We start from the raw sequence: 21,071 nt of genomic DNA on the forward strand, positions 1-21,071 counted from the left end.
GACTCTACTTCCCTATCTACATTAGTTAGAGGACTTCGATAATACTTTTGATTAGGTGATATGACTTTAGCCTGTCACTCAAATCCTCTTTCCTGCGCTAAAACCACAACCGTGTCCATAACATTATGTCATGTGAACACAGGTTCAAAGTTTAACACTAAATTTGAACATCATAGTTCTAAATCATTTGCCTAATGTCATAACTTGTGAGCATAAAAAAATCTATTTGGTCTCAATATGCTAAATGATGTTCAAAGTTTGTCGTTAAAAGGAAACTAAGATAGCAAGAAAAAAAGCAATAAATGCATATTGCACACCAAGAGCTACCACTTGACTTGGCCTTCACTGAAATGACCAAAAATCCTCAACATAATGTACGACCAAAAGAAATTCTTAAGGCATAATAATGTTCTAACCTATAAGACACCCAGGAAAAATACCTACACCGGGATTTTATAAAGTTAAGGTTCTGGTTACATATTCAGGAGAGTCTTATATGTAACTCTCAGCAGGTGAGAAAACTGTACAGTAACCAGGACCCATTGCTTCTAAAATCTGCCATATTTGTCAACATATGCCTGCAAAAGGTATAAATACCTGTCAGATTTAAAACACCTTGAGTATCTCTAAATATGTCTTGCTGATTTCCAAAGTCTTACCTGAATAAGCTTCAATATTTTAGGACGGGAAAAAGACAGATATTGCTTAATCAACTCTGAAGAATTTGGAACTTGATTTGGTTTTAAAGTGCTCAGAATTTTGTCCTCAGCCTTTTGAACTATTACCTTATATACATCCTTCGACAGGCGGCCTTCATGCCATATTGGTTTCATCAACTCCTTCACAAATTCTATAAGAGCAGCACGAAAACACCTTATTACCTTAGATTCTTCATCATCTAACTCAATAGGTTGCCTGCCGTTTTCTAACTTAAGTTCTCCACTTTGTATCATAGAGTTACCATCATTGACACTTCTGCTAGCTTTGAGTATAGCTTTGACACTGCCAGGAACCATAGGATTCTCCTCTTCAGTCAAACTCTTATTTTGAGCATCACTAGTAGAAGTTGCAGCAGATTCTGCTTCAACAGCAGGGACGACTTTGTCATGGCCACTGTAATTTTTGTCCCAAGACTCAATTTCTAATCTTCTGTGCAACTCCGGAGAATTCTGTCCAGAGATGCTTTTTACATCTTGAGTTTGACCACAAGAAGAAAGCCTAATGGATTTACGTCCAATATCAGATTTCTCAATGCTATCACGAAAAGGGTCATATGGAACATCTGAAGATCTATTTACTGGAGGCTTGAAATAGGAGGATTGAAAGGGAACAGATGGCTCCCAATTATAGGGAGTAAAAGCCTTCTTATACTTAAAAGAGCGAAGCCCATCCAGTGTATAACTCGAATCAGAATACTTTGCTGAATCAGATCCAGAATACAAGGGAGAGTTATGCAGTAAAGAAGTGTTTTTCCAACTAGAGAAATGGTAAGAAGGCACAGAACTATGAGCATCCAATGAATAACGCCTTCGCATAGCAGCTGATTCTTCCACTAGCCTCGAGATAGAATCTGAGCCAGAAGATACTCCTATTTCTCTCATTGAAGATCCAAACCTAGACCAGAAATTATGCCGTGGTATGGAACTGCATTCAGCAATTGACGAGCCATGGTTATCAGAAGAGTGATTTTCTTTATAGATATCTACTTCTACCTCCCTGGGAGTAGAGATTGGCCTAGAGCCATCTTTACAAGACGGCGAATTCTTGATATCGGTAGAGAATAGAGAAGATGAAACATTTCTCTCAAGCAAAGCATTCGTATCCGCATCTTCATATTGACGAGATCCCATTCCCCGCTCTCTTTGAATATCCTTTCCTACATTATCTCCAGAACCTGCTGACATAGAGGTACTCATTAGAAGACTTAAATTGCAGGTGCGTTACAACCATACAATACTCCTCAGACTTGAATGTACCTTTATCAGGTGAAAGCTCACTTTTGGTGAGCAGCACACCTCCCTCTACTTGCGTACCATTTTCATGATCTCTTTTATGAAGAAATCTACAGGAACTCCCTTTAATGCACCAACCTTTAACGAAATACTCACAAATAATTGCAGGTCGTTTACTTCGATCCTCGCATGCAGTGCCAGGTGACAAGCTCCTTGGCCTCACTTGGGGAAACCAAGATCTGGAAAACTCATGTATTAGCAATATAAACAATAATTGGAGCGTTAGACCACTGTTCTGCAAAAGAATCAACACAGCATAACTACCAGTAAGAACAATAATTTAGAATCAAATTGGCAGACCTTGAGTCCTTATGGTCCATGTCTTGTCTTGACGGGGAATGATGACCTGCCTCTTCAGAAAGCAGCTTAGACTCCTCAACATCAGTAGTCTCCATATTACCCAATTGCTCACTAACAGCATGAGGAGCAGAAACATGCGTCTCAGAGGCAGAAACTAAAATCGATTGTTCTACATGCCCTTGTTTCTCTTCCACAGCATCACTTCCATTACTAAGAGGGACTGCGATATGTTCGTACAATTTTGATGATTTGTAACGGCCAACATCTATTGAAGGGATCCCCGTTTCATCTGCATTCTGCAATTTAGGTGATGAACTTTGGTCACAGCTGGTTTCTGCAGCGCGGGTATCACATAGAATACTTGCTTCAGACTTTACATCACTTGTATGTCCTGATCTCAAGCATACCTCACCTCCTTTGGTTTCAACATCTTGGCTATCATCTACATGAAGATAAGATGCGAGTAAACAAATGAATGAGGCAGCATCTTCTTTAGATCAATTGCTTCTAAACCAAACATGAACTTCTAATTAGAATCACTTGAAACCTTATCAGTAAGACAAGCCAGTACAAATGTAGAAGTAAACAAACAGAAGAAAAGAATGGACAAAAACCAAGACAAGGGCTTAAAATGCCTTGACACAAACAAGATCCTTGGTGAATATCCACCACAATCTACACTCATTAACAATATTCAGACCCACCAGCATACCTTAAGACCTCCAACAACACCATAGATAGCTTAAAATGAGTTATCATACTCCATTCAACTCAAATAATCTTGGTAATGCACTATCACGCATATCTTTTTCCAAGAGTGATTATTCCTTGAAATATATTCAAACTCAAAATTATCCACGACGCGAGCATCCAAAGTAAATAACATACAATCTTAAGAGAGACACACGCTTAAGGATAATAGCTCGAACTATCCTTCTCAAAACCACAAGCTCCAAACTCTGTGATCTTCTAAGCATCAACGGGTAGCAATGGGTCCGACAAGTCTAATCCGTTTAATAATCGGACCTAGATCAAGAATATGGACCTTCGGATACCAGGGGTCGTTTGGTTGGAGCTTTAGGAATGGAATTAAAGTCCATTCCATCCATTTTATTGTTTGGTTAGGCGTTTTAGGTAAGGAATTGCATAGCAAGGGGGTTCTAATTCCACCCCATCCTTCTAGAATCTTATACCTACCTTACCACCTAAGATTCATAATCCATTCTTTTAATGAAATGTAAAAACCATTCCAAAGAATAAACCAAACAAGGTAAGACAAGTACGGGTTTAGAATTCACACCTCCCTAGTATGAGATCCCAAACCAATCCATTTCAATTTAACGTACCAAAAGACCCCTTAGTCCATTTCGACGGGATTAAAACCTCCGGATCCGAGTTTGGGTCCAAATTTGCCCCTTACATATTTTCTCCATGTATTCTTCTAATTTTAATTCCAAATAAAATCACTTACAACTACATAACCTCACGGAATCCAACCATAATAGCAACATTAAATAGTAAAGCATAAACGTCTTCAAATTACACCATTGAAATCCGACTCGACTAGGCATGGTCGAACACAAGTCGGACCACAACCAAACCTGATCCAACTCCAATTCAAAGAGCAATTTCGATTTCAAAATTTTTTTAATGTGAACTCGGGTATGACTTTTTCCTTCGAACGGAAACCGACTTGGGTTGGATTTGGATTAAATCGCAATCCTTATAAGCATCAAAGACGCAAAACCTTAGCAAAGTTTTGCAAGATTGTAACTTTGAGACATATTTGACGACAAATCAAATGGCTATATTTGACCATTCGTAATGGAGCCAAACATATTCATAATCAAAATAACTACTTGAACACCATGTATAAAGCAAACCTAAATGGTTTCGAATGAGAAGGGTTAGACTTATCAACACTTCCTTCCTTACCATGGAGAGCCAAGGGGTTATAACCAATCAAGCCTAGCTCACCTAGATCGACTACTCAACAAATTTAAAAACCAATCGAGGTTAAAATTTAAGCCAACGCTTGTGTGAGGTTAAATCTTCAAGCTTATCCAATGTAGTCATGTCGCAATAGTAGTTGCAAGACCACCTTCCACGTCATATATATTAGGGTGATCACAACACCCTAATCTTTTAAAACTACAATGTTGTTGACAACTCCAAGTTTAAATATTTTGAAAACTTCAAAATATATATTCCCTTAAAGCTCTATATATGCTCACAAGCTATTAAAGTCACACTTAGTTTTGTTCTAACTAATTAATTAAAATATCAAGTCAAGCTTCATACGAACTTTGACCGGCCAAGTTACTATCATCTTAAGATGATAGCCTCTTAACGTGTTGTAGTACATTTTTAATCCTATTCCATGTCCTATTTCTTATAGTCTAACTAAAAGAGATAACCTCACTTGCGTACGAACATGTTAACATAATGTATGTTCCCTGGTGACATGAAACAAGCATTAGATCCTCTAATAGCTTTGTAAACAAAGAACAGGATATGTGATATGAGGGTTGGTTATGCATTCATACTTGCATTCATACTCAAAGGAATAAATCTAGTTCTTCTTCTTCTATCTAAATGTTATTTCTTCTTCACAACACATAGAAGTCTAGAATTCAAAGCATTAGATCTTCCAACAATTACAAAAGGAAAAATATGATAAGAGAGTATAATATGCATTTTTACCAAGAGAAATGAATATAGTTCTTAATTTCTTTCTTCTTCTAGAATTCTCCTTCTCCAAATTCACCTTTCATTGGTTTGATTTCAGAGTATACGAAAAGAAAGATAATAGTAAAAAACATTTTATGATTTTTTTTTTCTTCATCAAATTCCTAATAATTTTGGTTTTTTTGCTTCATCCTTAAAATTTATATCCCTCAATCTTAGGATGCTATGCAAAAAGTTCAAACTTCATCATTTAACATAAGAAAAGTACAAGCTAATTGAATAATGAAATGAATAATATACCATGATATCATATTTAGTTATTTTACATTATCGATTACTTATTCGTTCTTTCACAACTTTTGTTTGTAAACAATTAATGCTTGTCTGAAACCAATTTTATAGTTTAGCTTAAATGCTATAACAACAGTAAGTCAAATGCCAAGACCATCTAAGACGGCCTTCACACTTTCCTTTTCAATCCTTTATAAAATGTTCAGAATCTTCAGATTTAAATTATTACCTTTCAATGCCTAGATTTTCCTCCAAATGCCCCTCCTAAGAGGCCTACACAACTCACTCACTTTTTCACATTATATAGCCACCATCAAATGGGGTTCCTATACCTCACTACGGCCACCTAATTTTTTATAATTATATAACCTCAAATTTCTGACTGACCTTTGGTTTCTCCCCACTTTCCTTTTACAAACACCAAAAGGGAAAGAGTACGCATTTTTAAACTTTTTCTAATCCCTCGTTCCCTTCATACTCTTTATTTCATTCCTTTCTTCCATAATATTTCTTACTGTAGCTCTAACAACCAACATTTGCTAAATATGGTGGATCAAACATCAAGATATGTGCCCTCAACCTTTCACAAGAACCCATATTTAAGGTGTCTTCTTCATAATACAACTACACTCAAATCACTCCAATCAACCATGCAAAGGAAAAATGTTTCATAGAGGGTAATAACCATGAGACACAAATTAACAACCATGATAATACATCATAATAATGGTAACTTAAGTACATAAATTGATTTTAATAATCAAATAAAACTCCATCCAGCACCTTGCCTTCTTAATATTTAGCGATAAGATCCTGAATTTACAAAATTAGGCAAATTTTATAAATTCTAAGTAAAACCCAACAGCCTTAATAGATTCCAAAGGTTAATAGAAGCTTCTGGAAAGTCTAATTTGATTAAGAATTTGAGTTTTCGGAAAATGAATACTTTTTAAGCCATAAAACGACAATCAACAAGCATCAGTCAACTCCACCCTAAGCACATGTCAATAATTCATCAAGTCAGTAGACTTTATATACTAAGATGCTACTTAGACTAGTTACAATAACAAGCTAAGATAACATAATAGCCACATCCGTCGCTCCAACCAGTTATAACAAGCAGCTCGTTTAACCATGATAGCCACATTATTTCAACCCATAAATTTCACACATAATCTACTTCCTCAAATCACTTTTGATTATACAATGCTCCGCTCAACTAATGACAAACCCTCTATATTCGATGGGATGATCGAAAGCCGTCTGCTTTACTTTCTGCACATCATCCCAATCCAATTAATCCTAAAGGTATGTACCCTATCAAAATCCAATTAATCCTAAGGGTATGTACCCGATTAAGGTTTAGATAACTCATCATCTAAATCAAATTAAAACGAACAACATCAAGTAACATGCAAGCAAAGCAAAAACATTAATGATCAACAACAAATTAAACACAAATTGAAGCAAAAATCCGCAATCAAACTATTAAAATCAAACAAATCGGCAATTTAGAGAGTAAAATTGAAGAAAACAAACCGTAGACTGGCGAATTTGATTTCGTAGCAGCAATTGCAATTGCGACATCATTGATTTCCCCTTCACCTTCTCCGTCGTTATCATCGCCTTCGATTTCCGCCATTGTTACATCTTGTTCCGCCAAATTCGCATCCTCTTTACCTAAATTCGAACCTCCTTCCGCCATTGTTGCATCTTCTTCATCATCCGTTACTTCTTCCTCTACTTCTTCTTCAACCTCTTCGTATTCCTCAATCTCCTCGTACTCCTCTTCATCTTCTTCAACCTCTTCTTCTTCTACTTCTTCCTCCTCTTCCTCAACATCATCATCTGCAACTTTCTCTTCTTCTGCAACTTCTTCTTCAACCTCTTCGAATTCTTCTTCTTCCTCCTCTTCTACTACTTCTTCTTCAACCTCCTCATATTCTACTACCTCTTCATATTCTTCTTCTTCTTCTTCAACCTCCTCTTCTTCCTCAACTTCTTCGTATTCTTCTTCGTCTTCCTCCTCTAAAGGATCGCCATTGTTGCGGTGAGAATCGGAGGAAGACATCGGATGATCCTGGGATTCTCAACTGTGAGTATCAATATTGAGTATCATGTATCATCTCCATCAAAATTGATCATGGTATTTATAGGATGAATTCATCAGCTTTACATTCATCTTATTTATTGGAAAATAAATTTTATCACTTCGTGTTTATTTGGTACTTTTTTTTTTTTTTTTCATGTAGACATGGAGTAAGTCCATTTAAAATTGGGCTTGTTTAGGAAATATAATTGGGCTCGATTGAAAGGAAACTACTGGAGTACTAATATCTCATTAACAAGTTTGTTATAGAGTACTAATATACTGTAGCAATACTCGTATCTCATTAACTAAGGGTTCGTTTGGCATCAATGTGGTTTTCTGTTTTTTGGTTTTTCGTTTTTTAAAATCTAATATATATATAAATCAAACAAATCTTGCATCGCACAGGCTTCATCTAGTATATTATATATGTCACATAATGAATCATAAAATATTTAGACTTATTAAAATCATGATAATTTTAAAAATTGACAACTGAAAAGTGGAGACACTTTTTTCTTGTTTTCTTTGAATTTTAATTTTCAAAAAAAAGGAAACTGAAAACCAAAAATGATGCCAAACAAGATTTCTTTTTTTTTAATTTTTTTTATTTACAGAAACTAAATATCAAAGCCTCAAAGATTAATCAATACGAACAATTGTAAGTGACACCAATTAGTGGTTCATGGAGGCGGATGTACCATGCGCATGGTACATCCGTTCCAAAAAAAAAGCGGAAAGAACATTGTATAGAGATGTAAAGAACATTTAGCTAAAATGAAAAGAACATTTAGTTAAAGTGAAAAGAACATGTTATAGAATTGTAAAGATTAAAGAAATGAACATAACACTATCTTATAAAGAACATTAGATCATCTTCAACCTTTGTCACATTATTCTCAAATTCAACATTTATCCAGATTCATCAAATTTAAAAAAGAAAAATAAACAATGAATTTTATGATCACAAAATATTCTAATACAAATCTAAAGTAACACAATTAAAGAAAAATAAATTCAAGACTTCATTCAAAATTACCTTCAATCTTTGATTAACAAATCCACATATTCACCTTCATGAAAAATCACTCCATTAACAAACAATGATCAAAAGCACCACGAAACTCGATCTAAATGCACATCCATTGTCTTCTATTAGAAGAATTTCTTTTTCTCTATAAATTTTCTAATTCTCTCTCTAAGATTTTTATTCCTCTCTCTAAAATATTCAAACAAGTGAAATTAAACATGAAGAAATATATAAATTTCTATTGAGATTGGGAAATAATTACTAAAACTCTTCAATTATGGAACAAATAATTCATTTAAAGATTGAAAAGCTAGATGTTCTTTAAAAAATACTACTCTGTATTATGTTCTTTATATGTTTTTTTTTTTTTTGAATACAAATAATATTCATTACATTATATATCATGTTCTTTATTAATATTACGGATGTTCTTTAAATATATACAAAGAACATAAAAGTGGATTTTTTTTTACAAAATAGTTATATGTTCTTTACAAAACAAATACATGTTCATTACAAAACAACCATATGTGATGTTCTTTATTAAATAATGATATGTTCTTTACAAAACAGCTATATGTTCTTTACTGAACAACTATATGTTCATTCCACCTTTTTTTAAGGAAATCCGGATGCACCAAGCATGGTGCATCCGCCTCCATGGTAAAAATTTCATAATACTAACCACCACTCTCACAAAAGGTTAGTGATTTCATTAGTTTATTTTCAAAAACAAAAAAACAACTCTAATTATTATCAAGAAATATACATAGTAGTGATTGAAAATAGGAAAATAAAGGCAACAAGCGGAGTATAGAGAAAAAATTACCTTTATTTATGTATTTAATTAGATCGTGTCAATATAGATAATCAAGCTTAATTTGAATTTTTATCCAGTTTGATTTGGCTTTCTAATCTGACCTTATTTTGCGATATGAAAATGCAAATAAAGAGGTCTAGTATGTTATTACCTAAACTGATTGTCGGTCATTTTTAAAATATTGCAAATATTTATTTAATTTAATTGAACTAAACATAACCTTAAGTCCTTAACACCATTACAAAACTTGTTACCGCCGTTACTTCTTGGTTATACTCTTGATTTGTAGTACTATTTCATATTTATTACAGTGGTACCATCAAAAAACATACATGTACCATTAAGCTTTATTATAGTATTCCACCATCTAATGGTATACAGCAATATGATACCATCTACACACTTATTTGTAAGCGTATTGCATGTATGTCAATGTGTTGGTCTAATGGAAGTAAAAAAAAAAAAATAATAAATAAACTTTGAGATTAGAGATTTAATTCTCACTGGGAAAACTTTGAGAGTAAGGGGATTTTCTTACCCTTTCTCTTCACTCTTAAAATACGAGTTACACAATCTTACATTTCTTGTACTTATTAATTACTTCGTATAAAAAAGGGGGGAAGAATAGCCATAGGATACTATATGGATCGATGTTGGCGGCCTTCATTGGCACTCACCTTTGTAGTTTATAGCGTGGAAAGTTTTTGTTGCGATGATTGCGGACTAATCTATGCATTTGAACTAACTTTAAAGCCAAGCAAGTCTTTCATATTCTTGTCAATGTATACTAGTACACACTGATAAATGATAAGGTTAAGTCTCTAGCTCCAACTTCAAAGATCTCCCTAAACTCTTTAATTAGGTCAATGTATGCTTAAGTTTTAGTCTATTTTCCAACAATTTGTTATGAGCAACTCTGCAAGTATAAGCAATTATCCATTTACGTTCTTGTCATATAGTGAAAGCATATATTATTGGAGCAGGTGAAAGCCAGCTCGATCTTTAATTTATCTAGTTAATTGCAAGACTGTTGCCCTGGTTTTAGGAAAATGTAATGCTACCTTTTTTTTTTTTTTTTTTCTTCTTTAAGTAGGAAAATGTAATGCTACTAATCATGGCTGATCTCTTTAAAAAAATGGTTTAAAGTTTTATTTAACTTAGAACAATTTAATTACAATCCCAACTTGAGGTGGTCATATAATTTGAGGTAAGTGTTACTCATGTCACACTATTTATATCCTTTAATTTTTCATACATTGTCGAGACTAGTGGCATCAATAGTTCTTTAACTTTACTCAATCTCAGTACAGTGCTAGGTTGCACGGGGACAGGAAATGGAAATGAAAAAAAAAATGAGGAATTGGGAAACAGAAATTTTCAAATTACGGGAAACGGAAGATATGGAAAATAACATGAAAAGTCACCTTAAAAAGCCAATTTTCTAAATGAATAGAGATGAATAAAGAATGAAAGCAAAAAATTACTTTGTACTTGTAATAGTTTAGGCTATATTTAGGAGATTAATGTTGGAATTGATCGAAATGCGAAATTAATCGAATGCAGAATTGATATTCTCATGTGTATATTAAATATTATACCACAAACTTTAACTAACTAATTTAATTTAGTGACCTTCAAAACAATTTGCGTAAAGAGTTGCTATATTATTTTTATATGGCTAATGGTCTCCTCAACATCTCTTCCCATCACATGAATCGTTTTATTCTTGCCCCCTCGACCCCTCCTTGTAATCTATACATTCCCCCACGGCCCACGCTTGCAATTATTAATTAGCAAAGAAAGTACTGTATGTTATTTTGAAGAGGGACATTACACAACTACGAAGTATTTAATCAACGGTTTTTGTAGGAAAATATGCATGAAGTAGTTATTTGTTCTATCACCTAACGTTGACTACATTGTCCAGTATGTTAATTGTTAATTAAGGACATGAACCATGTAATTGAGAGGTGTATATCGATCCATTTCACAATTATTGATTGGAATGCTTGCATAGAATTTAAAGTTGATTTGTGAGTTATTATTATTATTATTACATGCTAACTCTCATACCTACTAATGTACTGAGAAATTACTTCATAGGAATTTGCACCTAACTTACAAACTAAATTCAAAGCTAGCAATTAATCAACCTAATTAAACATAAATTCCTTAATTCAATTTAATTTGCTACAAAGACGGTTCAATTATCTATTAGGGATCGAGTAACAATCACTTTTATGTTGCACTTTTGTTGACTCTTCTATCTAAAACTCTCGCTGCACGCTCAATTATTCATTGATCTTTCAATTTGATCCAGTCGCGCATTGGTCAATATTAATTACATGTTTGTTTAAACTAATCGGGAAAAAATCAGTGGGGGTAGCTCCAATGGTTAGAACTTCTCTCCTGATTTCCGGAGATTCACCCGCCTTTGTGGTTCTCTAAACACTAAAAAAAAATTGTAAAATTAAAAATGATCTACAACTCTATAACAAAGTACTACGGAAGTACGGAGTACTACATAGGAATAATCAAATATTTTCAAATAATGCATATTAAGAAATGCTTCCTCTGCTCCATGGTACATGCAACCGTTTAATTTGTTGTCGATGCAAAATTATAACTAGGCCAGTTTATATTATACCGTGTGGTTTGATGTAAAATGTTTTTTTTTTCCCATTATTTTCCATTTTCCTTTGTTTGGTTTATGAAAGGGTGGAAAATAATTTTCCCAATGATAGAAAATTGTATCCGGTGGAAAACATTTTTGTTTACAAAACAAAGAAAGCCACATTTTCCTCCCTTCTCTTTGTCTTCTTTTTACTTTCCTTTCATCCTTCCTCACATTTACCCTTCTATTTATAATTTCTCTTTTAACTATTCTGATAAGAACCAAATTAAAAAAAAAAAAAAAAAAAAAACACTATCTTCGTGATTTTCCTTGAAATTATTTTTTTTTCCATAAAACTTCCCTTAAAAGAAAAAATGTCTTCCATAGAACTAGTTTTTCATTGAAAATAATTTACATCAAATTTAATGGGACTTATATCCATTGACATGAATGTAACAAGATCGCACTTCAACTCAGTGCCCCTAAAGTCCACATCTGAACCCAACTTCCATTCCCACCCCGACATCCCACCAATGAATTACCCCTTAAATGTGAATAGGGACCTCCAACTAAGAACCGCCGTAATTAAATGAAAACTTAGCACATTGCCAGTCACTTTCATTCACGGGTCAAAAGAAATTCGGACATAAAACCAAATTATGTCATAAATCCTTGACTTCCTCCACTCAAACTAAAGATTAAAAAAACTCTCTAAATTCTACTATCTCCCCTTTATACCGGCATCCACGTCCAAAATCCCAACACTTTCCTCATTCTAATCTTCAATCATACATTTCAGAACGATAAAACCCAGAAAATTTTGCACAGATTTCGAGATTTGGAAATGTGGGTAATGAAGATTTACAAGAAATAGTAGAGAAAGAAAGCGTTGTTGGGCATTTGATGCTTCTTCACTATGCTTATTAGCCGCCTTGTTCTGCTGCTTCTGCTGCTCATCTTCCTTTCTACTTGCTCTATCTCTCAAGCTAAAGCAAAAGGTAAAAACTTTTTCTTCATACTTTACCTTTTTTTTAGATTGGTATGAGTTTAGTAAGTTAAAGTTTGAATTTTTTTGCAGTTTTTTGTTGATTTATTGCATGCAAGATTCTAACTTTTTTGTCTAGTCTTGATGGGTATTTTTTGAATTTTGGGTTTGATTGAGTAAAATTCACTTAATTTGCTTGATGGGTTTAGTTTGACTTCAGTGTAAGAGTTGTGTAGATCTAAAAACGTGGCTAATTTCATTGGTTTTAGCTGAATTGACCAAATTTTTGGTGTAGTTAGTAAAGGGCACATTGGTTATCATCGGAAGGTTGGAAATTTTTTGGTGCTTGATTTGTGCATTTTTGTGGGTGCTTTCAATTTAATTGTTTGTATATTTGCTCTGTTTTTTCTTAATTGAGACTTGAGAGTGTGGACTCTTTCTAATAATTATAAAAAAAAATTGGCAAAATTGTGAATTATAGTAGCTCATTTAGTTGCTTTTGTTCTGTGCTCCTCCCATTTAATCGCCTACTGCAACTATGTGCAAGGTGCAAAGCAATTTACGTCGTATTCGGTACATTGATCACTGTTGTTATTGATCACTTACTGTTGGTGAATCAAACTGCCTCTGGCCAATTATTAACCATTTCTTTTCGGGCAAACTTATTGATGTAATTAGACGAACTTATTGATATTTTTTTGAAGTGGTGTGTTAGTGATGGAGTTTGTGGCATTTTAGATGTGGACTTCCTACTTCACTTATCATGAATAAACTAATAGCATGTTTTAAGGTAAGAAGAAATACTAGGTAAGATGGAATTAAGTGGGGTGTGCTTTGGTTAACCTCGAATTCTAATCGAAGAGCTGCATGTGTCTTGAAGAATAAATTAGGACATGTTCTTACTTGCTCTTTGATGTTATTTTGGAACATTATTTTGAATATCAGGGCCATATGCTCTAAGGATAAGCTGTGGATCGAGGAAGGACATCCGCTCTCCACCAACAAATACATTATGGTACAAAGATTTTGCATATACAGGAGGAATTCCTGCCAATGCTACACGGCCTAGTTATATTACCCCTCCACTATCCACCCTTCGCTATTTCCCTTTATCCGAGGGTCCAGAAAACTGTTACAACATTAATCGCGTGCCCTCTGGGCATTATCTTGTGAGGATTTTTTATGGTCTGGTAGCCGATCCAAACTTTGACAACGAGCCTCTATTTGATATCTCTGTAGAGGGAACTCTGGTGGATTCTTTAGCTGCTGGATGGAGTAATGAAGATGATGAGCATGTATTTACAGAAACCATTGTCTATTTAACTGATGGTACTGTATCTCTTTGCTTCCACAGCACTGGTCATGGTAATCCAGCAATTCTTTCTATTGAAATTCAGCAGGTTAATGATAATGCATACAATTTTGGCCCACTATTTGGCAAAGGAACAATTCTAAAAACTGTAAAGAGGTTCAGCAGTGGGCAAGGGAGGCCAAAGTTTGGTGAAGACTATGGTGGCGACCCTTGGGGCGGAGATAGGTTTTTTAATTCACTGATGACTTTTGGCCAAAGTTCTGACAAGGCTATTTCTGTTGAAAGTCCTATCAAGAAAAGCTCAATTGCTCCAAACTTTTATCCACAAGGTCTTTACCAATCAGCTTTAGTTAGCACTGATGTTGAGCCTGAGTTAACTTATTCAATGGATGTGGAACCTAATAGTAACTACTCCATCTGGTTACATTTTGCCGAGATTGATCCTTCCATCACTAAAGCAGGACAAAGGGTCTTTGATATTCTGATAAATGGTGATGTTGTCTTTAAAGCCGTAGATGTTGTTAACATGACTGGGGATGTTAAAACTGCTTTAGTGTTGAATACAACTGTTGCAATCGATGGTCGGACTTTGACAATCAATTTGAATCCCATCAGTGGAAGCCATGCAATAATCAGTGCCTTTGAAGTCTTCCTAGTACTAACAGCTGAGGCAAAAACTTCATCTGCTGAAGGTACATACCTCACTGTGTCATTTGGCTTCTCTTCTCAAGATTTTGACCTTGCCCTTACTAGTATGTTTTATTTTTATTCTTTCTGGCATTATGGTAGGTGATGTTCTCTTATAATAGCTCTTGTTACTGATTGTTTTAACTCAACAAAACAATGATTAAATGGCCTTTTATATTCTCTTCTATGTTTTATCAGATACAAAATGAGTATTCAAAAATATTGCTACACAAGTTTAACTTCTCTGTTTACTAAGAAGAATGTTTATTAATCAAGATTAGTCTCTCTACCGAGCTTAGTCTATTATACATGACTTAAGGTTGGTGCAAGAAAGCAAGAAAAACATTATGAAAAAGAACTTGGGTAGTGATTAATTATTTAATTGTACCCTAAACATGTTGTGGCAAATTTCTGTTTAGCCGACCCCACTTATGGAATTAAGGCTTTGATTGATTGTTTCAAAATATTTTACATGCAAGATGCAAGGTCCGTAGCCTTCACTGCTACTGGAATTTTAATATGAGTATTACTAAGAGGGAAAGAGAACAGACATAAACTTAATGTGGCCTTCCTTTGGCACTAATGCATTTATGAGCTTGAGGAGCTTAACTAAATAACTATATGTGTCCTTTTCAGCATTCACTGAAAGCACTAACATCTTCTCTCTCTCTCTCTCTCTCTCTCTCTCTCTCTCTCTCTCTCTCTCTCTCTCTTTTTTTTTTTTTTTTTTTTTTTTTCTCTCTTTTCCATATACGATATATCTGCTAATATCGCTTTTTGGTTAAGACAAATGTAATCATGTAGACATCTATTGACTGTTCCTTGCTATTTCCTCTAGTTAGTTCTTTGCAATCACTAAAAAAGGCGCTTCAACTTCCTCATCGCCTTGGGTGGAATGGTGATCCATGTGTACCCCGGCAACATCCGTGGAATGGAGCAGACTGTCGTTTCGATGGTGCTAATAAAAGATGGTACATTGATGGACTGTAAGTTTCAATCCTGCTTAGGGAGTTAGGATTTATATTCTGCAAAACTGTTTGTTTTCAAGCCTCGCATTTTAGCTGAATTGATTTTGCTATGTTGCAAAAAACTGCTATGTTATGATCTCAGTTGGGAGATTAGTAATGCAATTATATAGTATTGAATGTAGTCGAAGCACACACAACCGTTTTTGAGGTTCATCCTCTATAAATCATACATCACAGTAGATCTTTTATCTGGGGGTCTACGAATGAGAAGAAGAAACCCATCTTGTTAAGTGGGAGCAGGTTTGCCCACCAAAGGTTAATGGGGGTTTAGGCATAGGGAGGATGAGTCAGAATAATGAAGCTTTTCTTATGAAGCTCGGGTGGGGAATATTTACTCTTCCTAATGCACTATGGGTGAAGGTGTTACGTTCCACATCTGTAGTGGTTAAATCTCCCACCATATGAAATAGTTGCAAGTTGCAACCTAATTTTACCTCTAGAACTAAGCATCACAATATATAACTCCACTTGTGTTACCCATAACTCAACATAGAGGGTACTATTCTATGTGTTCTTATCTCCATGAACTGACTTTGGCAGTGTACAAGGGCTATGCTTCCGGTTAAGTACTTCTTTATTTATGTCTAGGTTGATCATAATTTACCAATCGATTGAATCAACCTCTCCAAGCCTCAATATGTTTGTTTTCGTCACAAGTATTTGTCTCTGAGTCATAGAGCTAGTATTTGTGTATTTTAGTTTTCAAAATGTTATGCTGGTATCATATTGCAGGAACCCTTTCTATACAGCTTGCAAAAAACCTAATTTTGTATTCCTATAAGAATATGAAGGCCACAATGTAGGAACTCTTTTGTACTAAACAAACTAGTAGGTTTTGTTTAGGTTTTTATACCATTTCTTAATATAGATCTCGAACATAGCAAATTCGTTTGCCTAAAAAGTAATAGCAATTAGTATTCCAGTTAATCCCATTATTCTCAAAACCAAACAAAATTGTTCTTTATGAATCTACAAGCAATTTGGATGTCATCATTTTTACAACCATCAAACAAATTCATGATATCCTAATGTACCCCTTAAGAAATAAGATTTGCAGCGAACCATATATGAAAGAAATCATACGTCAACGAATAGTTTTACTACAAAGAGTGGAGATGCAGATACTTTTAATTGATATGATTTTGTATCTCAAAGTGTGTTTCTGTACACAACAGCATGTATGGCTTAAAGTTTCATGACATCATTTTCAATCAACTCGTTAAGCCTACTTACCAGAAAGGGATTAGCAATCATAAAACATGGTTTATAACTCTCCATGCACATCAATTTATTGGAATATTCTTAGTTGTGAAAACTAGTCAACGAGATTGACTGTTAGTATCAAAAGAAAAGTTCTAAAATCATTAATCAAATAACCTGAGTTTCTATCTTGACTTCTTGAGCTCTAGATTTTGTCCCTCACCATATTCAGTTGCTATATGTCCCATTAATTTTAGTTTGCCTATAGGATGTTATGTTAAATGTTTGTTAGAACAAAGAAATTCAAATGGCACGACCTAGTTTAAAATTTGATTTTTGGTTGATTTTTAGGATTCTGTAATAGGCTTTGGGTCATATGAGAATCACATAATTACATAAATGGTGAGATAAGGTTCATATCACAATCACATCAATGGTGAAAACCCATTTAACCAACTGTCTTTATTCATTCATTTCCCTCCTGTTATATTTTGGAGGTGGATTGAAGATTTCATCTGGCAGTAGCATGGTGTTCCTAATGATTGCAAGAAGGTAGCCTGTGGTTGTTAGAATCTTTTATCTCCTTTTTTGCAAGAAACAAAATGTCATTATTTTAATTGGTTGGCTAAGCAAGATCCATCCAACAACGTATATTCTTGCCAACCCACCCTTAGGGTTGTTCTTATCAACTCCGTATGTATGCTTCCCTTATTCGTGTGCGTGACATGTGGGTAATTGTGTGCTTGTGTGCATGTGGCTTCAAGAAGCCTTATAAATTTATTTATTTTTGTAAATTAATTGATCTACATTAGGCAATGATCATATAATCATATTGATAAAATTCCTTTTTCCTTTTGTAATGAAATTTCTCTTTCTGCATTCTCAGTGGTCTTGACAATCAGGGTTTGCATGGTTTCCTCCCTCGAGATATATCGAAGTTGAGTCATTTGCAGAGCATGTAAGTTGCTGGGAACTACAAATTATCAGTGTTCTTCTGGCTGACAATTGATGGATCACCTCAAAATAATATGAGTTGCTGTAATCAATATGATTTTTCTTTTGTATACTTTATAACTTCCCTCCTATCTTGTGCATTTTGTATATAATTTATCCAAATTCATCTAAAAACACACTAATCCTTATGTAATGGTACTTTATTGTGTTGCAGTAACCTTAGTGGAAACAGTATTCGTGGGACTATCCCTCCATCCTTAGGGACCATTACAACCTTGGAGATTTTGTAAGTGTGCTGTTGGTATTTCAAATCAATATTGCATTTTATTTTTGCTTCCCTTAATGTCATAGACTGATCTGATGTACTCTTTTGTCTTTTCACTATCCTCATCCTTCCACTTTCTGCCACTGATTTTTGTACTGTGCACAATGGCGTATGAACAATTTACTGATACAGCCGGCATTTATATCTAACACTTGCTATTGCATGAAGTACTTCCTATATCCATTGCCTGTACATGAATCTAACATGCATATTTTTAGTTGGGTGTCAATTTTTATTTTTTTTTAAATCTTTTTTTATTAGCAATAGAGTGAAATAGATTAGAAGGGACAAGACCTTTGCACATTCTGCTGTTTCATCTAGTTAAATTTTTGGATATACTTCCTCCGTTTCTATTTAGTTGACGCGTTTGATTTAGGCACATATATTAAGGAGAGGAGAGAGAGTGATAGAGAATGAAAAAGCAAGTGGGGTAGCTTGTAAATGCAAGGTAAAAAATTTACCCAAAAAGGAAACGTGTCAACTAAAAAGAAACTTCCTGAAAAGGAATACGTGTCAACTAAAAAGAAACGGAGGTAGTATATGTTTTGAAACGTATTATTCATAAATTTGGTCGTGTCGGTTGTTTATACTTCACAATTGTCTAGTGGATATCTGAATTGATACATTTATTTCTTCTGGCAGGGATCTTTCTTATAACTTTCTGAATGGTTCGATTCCAGAAACTCTGGGACAGTTAAAGTCACTACAAATACTGTAAGACATAACTCTGTGGTTGGCATAGAAATTTAATTGCCATTGACTAGACTAATCAAAAGTTGTCATGATGCAGAAATCTCAATGGAAATAAGCTGTACGGAAGAGTTCCAGCTGCTCTTAGTGGAAGATTGTTACACAGAGCTAGTTTCAAGTGAGTTTGTTGTGTTATTTTACCGATTAACACGAATCGTTCTTTGTTACGTGCCCCTTGTATGCTGCAAGAATAACTAACTTGGTCTGTGCAGTTTTACTGATAATGCAGGACTTTGTGGCATACCAGGCCTGCGTACATGTGGGCCTCATCTTTCTGTAGGCGCTAAAGTTGGCATTGCTATTGCCGTGTTCTTAGCATTGCTATTAATTGTTGGCTGCTCAATTATTTGGTGGAAAAGAAGGCAAAACATTCTCAGGGCTCAGAGACTGGCTGGTAAGAAAACTTATACGCTGTAGGAATGTTCAATGTTAAGATTGCTAGTTGCTATATGATTTGACCGCATGCATAGGTTCGTTCTGTACTTGGATTTTCTCGTCTTTAAGTACTTCAGGAGTTTTGTAGTGTATATCACAGTTTGATAAAAAAAATCTAGTGAGGGCACATTTTATGGTAGCTTTAAATGAAGCAGCAAAGTGTAAGCAAAAATTACCGGACATTCTCTCTTTTAAGTTCTTTAGTGTTAACTTGTATAATTGAATTTATGGGGACATAATTTTCATTTTAGCTTTATTAGCATGTGCTGTTATTTAATTATATTGATGATTTCTTTGGGTCGTATTTTATCTTCACAGCTAGAGAAGCACCCTATGCAAAGAAGCGAACCCAATTTTCACGGGATGTGCAGATGACAATACATAATCAGAATTCAAGGACTGCTTCTGAGGATGGCCCTATATTATTATCTTGAATGAAAGGGTAGCAGCGTTCATGGACCTTAGACATGTCATTTGTCCATTCTTTTGCAAAAAGATTCAGAGATATGAAGCCACAGTTTTGATGTTCGTTTAACACCGGCAGCCACATATTCTTTGGACTTTTGAGCAGTTCACCTCTGAGACTACTCACAAACCTTTGATTTGGGAGGGTTTGCCAAGAAAATCTGATCTGTGAACATTGTAAATTTGGAGCATCTTGTATATTTTTTTTTCCATCTCATTTTTCCCATGGTTTTGGCAGATTAAGTGTAACACTATAGAAACTGATTGGTATAGCAATCTGCAGGAAGATATTAGTAGGAGACCGTAAATTACATACTCTCAGTTACATGTTACAGTTCATGAATTTTCGATTTACAGTCTCATAATAGATGTCTCACCCTGTAAGAATTAGGCCTCCTTTGTTGGAGTGACAAAGCGGAAAATTGTACTCTCATAAACACAGTATAATTGATGCCTCTAATTAAACAGATTTTGATGTTTATTCAGTAGGAATTTGTCTATATATAGGAAAAACTACTGTCATTGTTCTTAATTTCGATCAAAGCTTCCAACAAAGAATGTTTGAAGATAATTGACAAGTTAATTATTACTTACTCGAATGCAAAGCCATGACATAATACACCACCTTATATCCACACACTGGACATAACTAGCTCTCTCGCAGTTTGTAGCATGACAGGTTTAATGTTGTAATGTAATGTCTGAAGTTTATTCATAAGAAGAAACACATTCAATAGGGATTAAGCTCAAATGAGTACTTTGTGGGCAAAGTAGCAATCAAATTCAATAAGTTTGGTTCACTCGTGTAGCACAAGATTGTTCGTAATAGCTATGGTTGCCTGATTGTCACAATCAAGAACAAAAGCAAGGTTGTAAGAGCCATAACAAATGGTCTCTTAGCCTTTCTTAAGGTGTTAGGGAGTTTTCCCTTTTGTGGAGTCCAATTTTTTTGGGTGTTTAGAGACTAGAGAGCCACAAGGACGGGGGTGAGAATCGATCCTAAGATTTCCTGGAATCGGGAGGGAAGCTCTAACCACTTGAGCTATCCTTCACTCTTTTTGTGGAGTCCAATTGTTTCTAGTGGAA

General features: G+C 34.6%; 2 protein-coding genes across 2 annotated transcripts; one reads left to right on the top strand and one right to left on the bottom strand.

The window, feature by feature from the left end:
* Nucleotides 1–351: 351 nt before the first annotated feature.
* On the bottom strand, nt 352–7,500 carry LOC145610134 (protein FRIGIDA-ESSENTIAL 1-like). The gene is made up of 5 exons (XM_081665402.1): nt 6,831–7,500; nt 2,313–2,754; nt 1,977–2,191; nt 660–1,894; nt 352–578 (listed from the first exon to the last, which is right to left on the bottom strand). Exons 1-5 carry the CDS (start codon nt 7,360–7,362, stop codon nt 549–551), a joined length of 2,454 nt encoding a protein of 817 aa, XP_081521528.1. The 5' UTR covers nt 7,363–7,500; the 3' UTR covers nt 352–548.
* A 5,042-nt stretch (nt 7,501–12,542) lies between these two features.
* Nucleotides 12,543–20,445, top strand: LOC145611361 (receptor-like protein 4). Its single transcript, XM_081666688.1, has 9 exons — nt 12,543–12,842; nt 13,775–14,833; nt 15,667–15,814; nt 17,943–18,014; nt 18,225–18,296; nt 18,978–19,049; nt 19,126–19,203; nt 19,298–19,479; nt 19,839–20,445. The coding sequence occupies exons 1-9, from the start codon at nt 12,761–12,763 to the stop codon at nt 19,952–19,954; spliced, it is 1,881 nt and encodes a 626-aa protein (XP_081522814.1). The 5' UTR covers nt 12,543–12,760; the 3' UTR covers nt 19,955–20,445.
* The last annotated feature ends 626 nt before the right edge of the window (nt 20,446–21,071 follow it).

The sequence above is a fragment of the Chenopodium album genome, chromosome 24, assembly GCF_948465745.1.
Source record: "Chenopodium album chromosome 24, dcCheAlbu1.1, whole genome shotgun sequence".
Lineage (NCBI taxonomy): Eukaryota > Viridiplantae > Streptophyta > Magnoliopsida > Caryophyllales > Amaranthaceae > Chenopodium > Chenopodium album.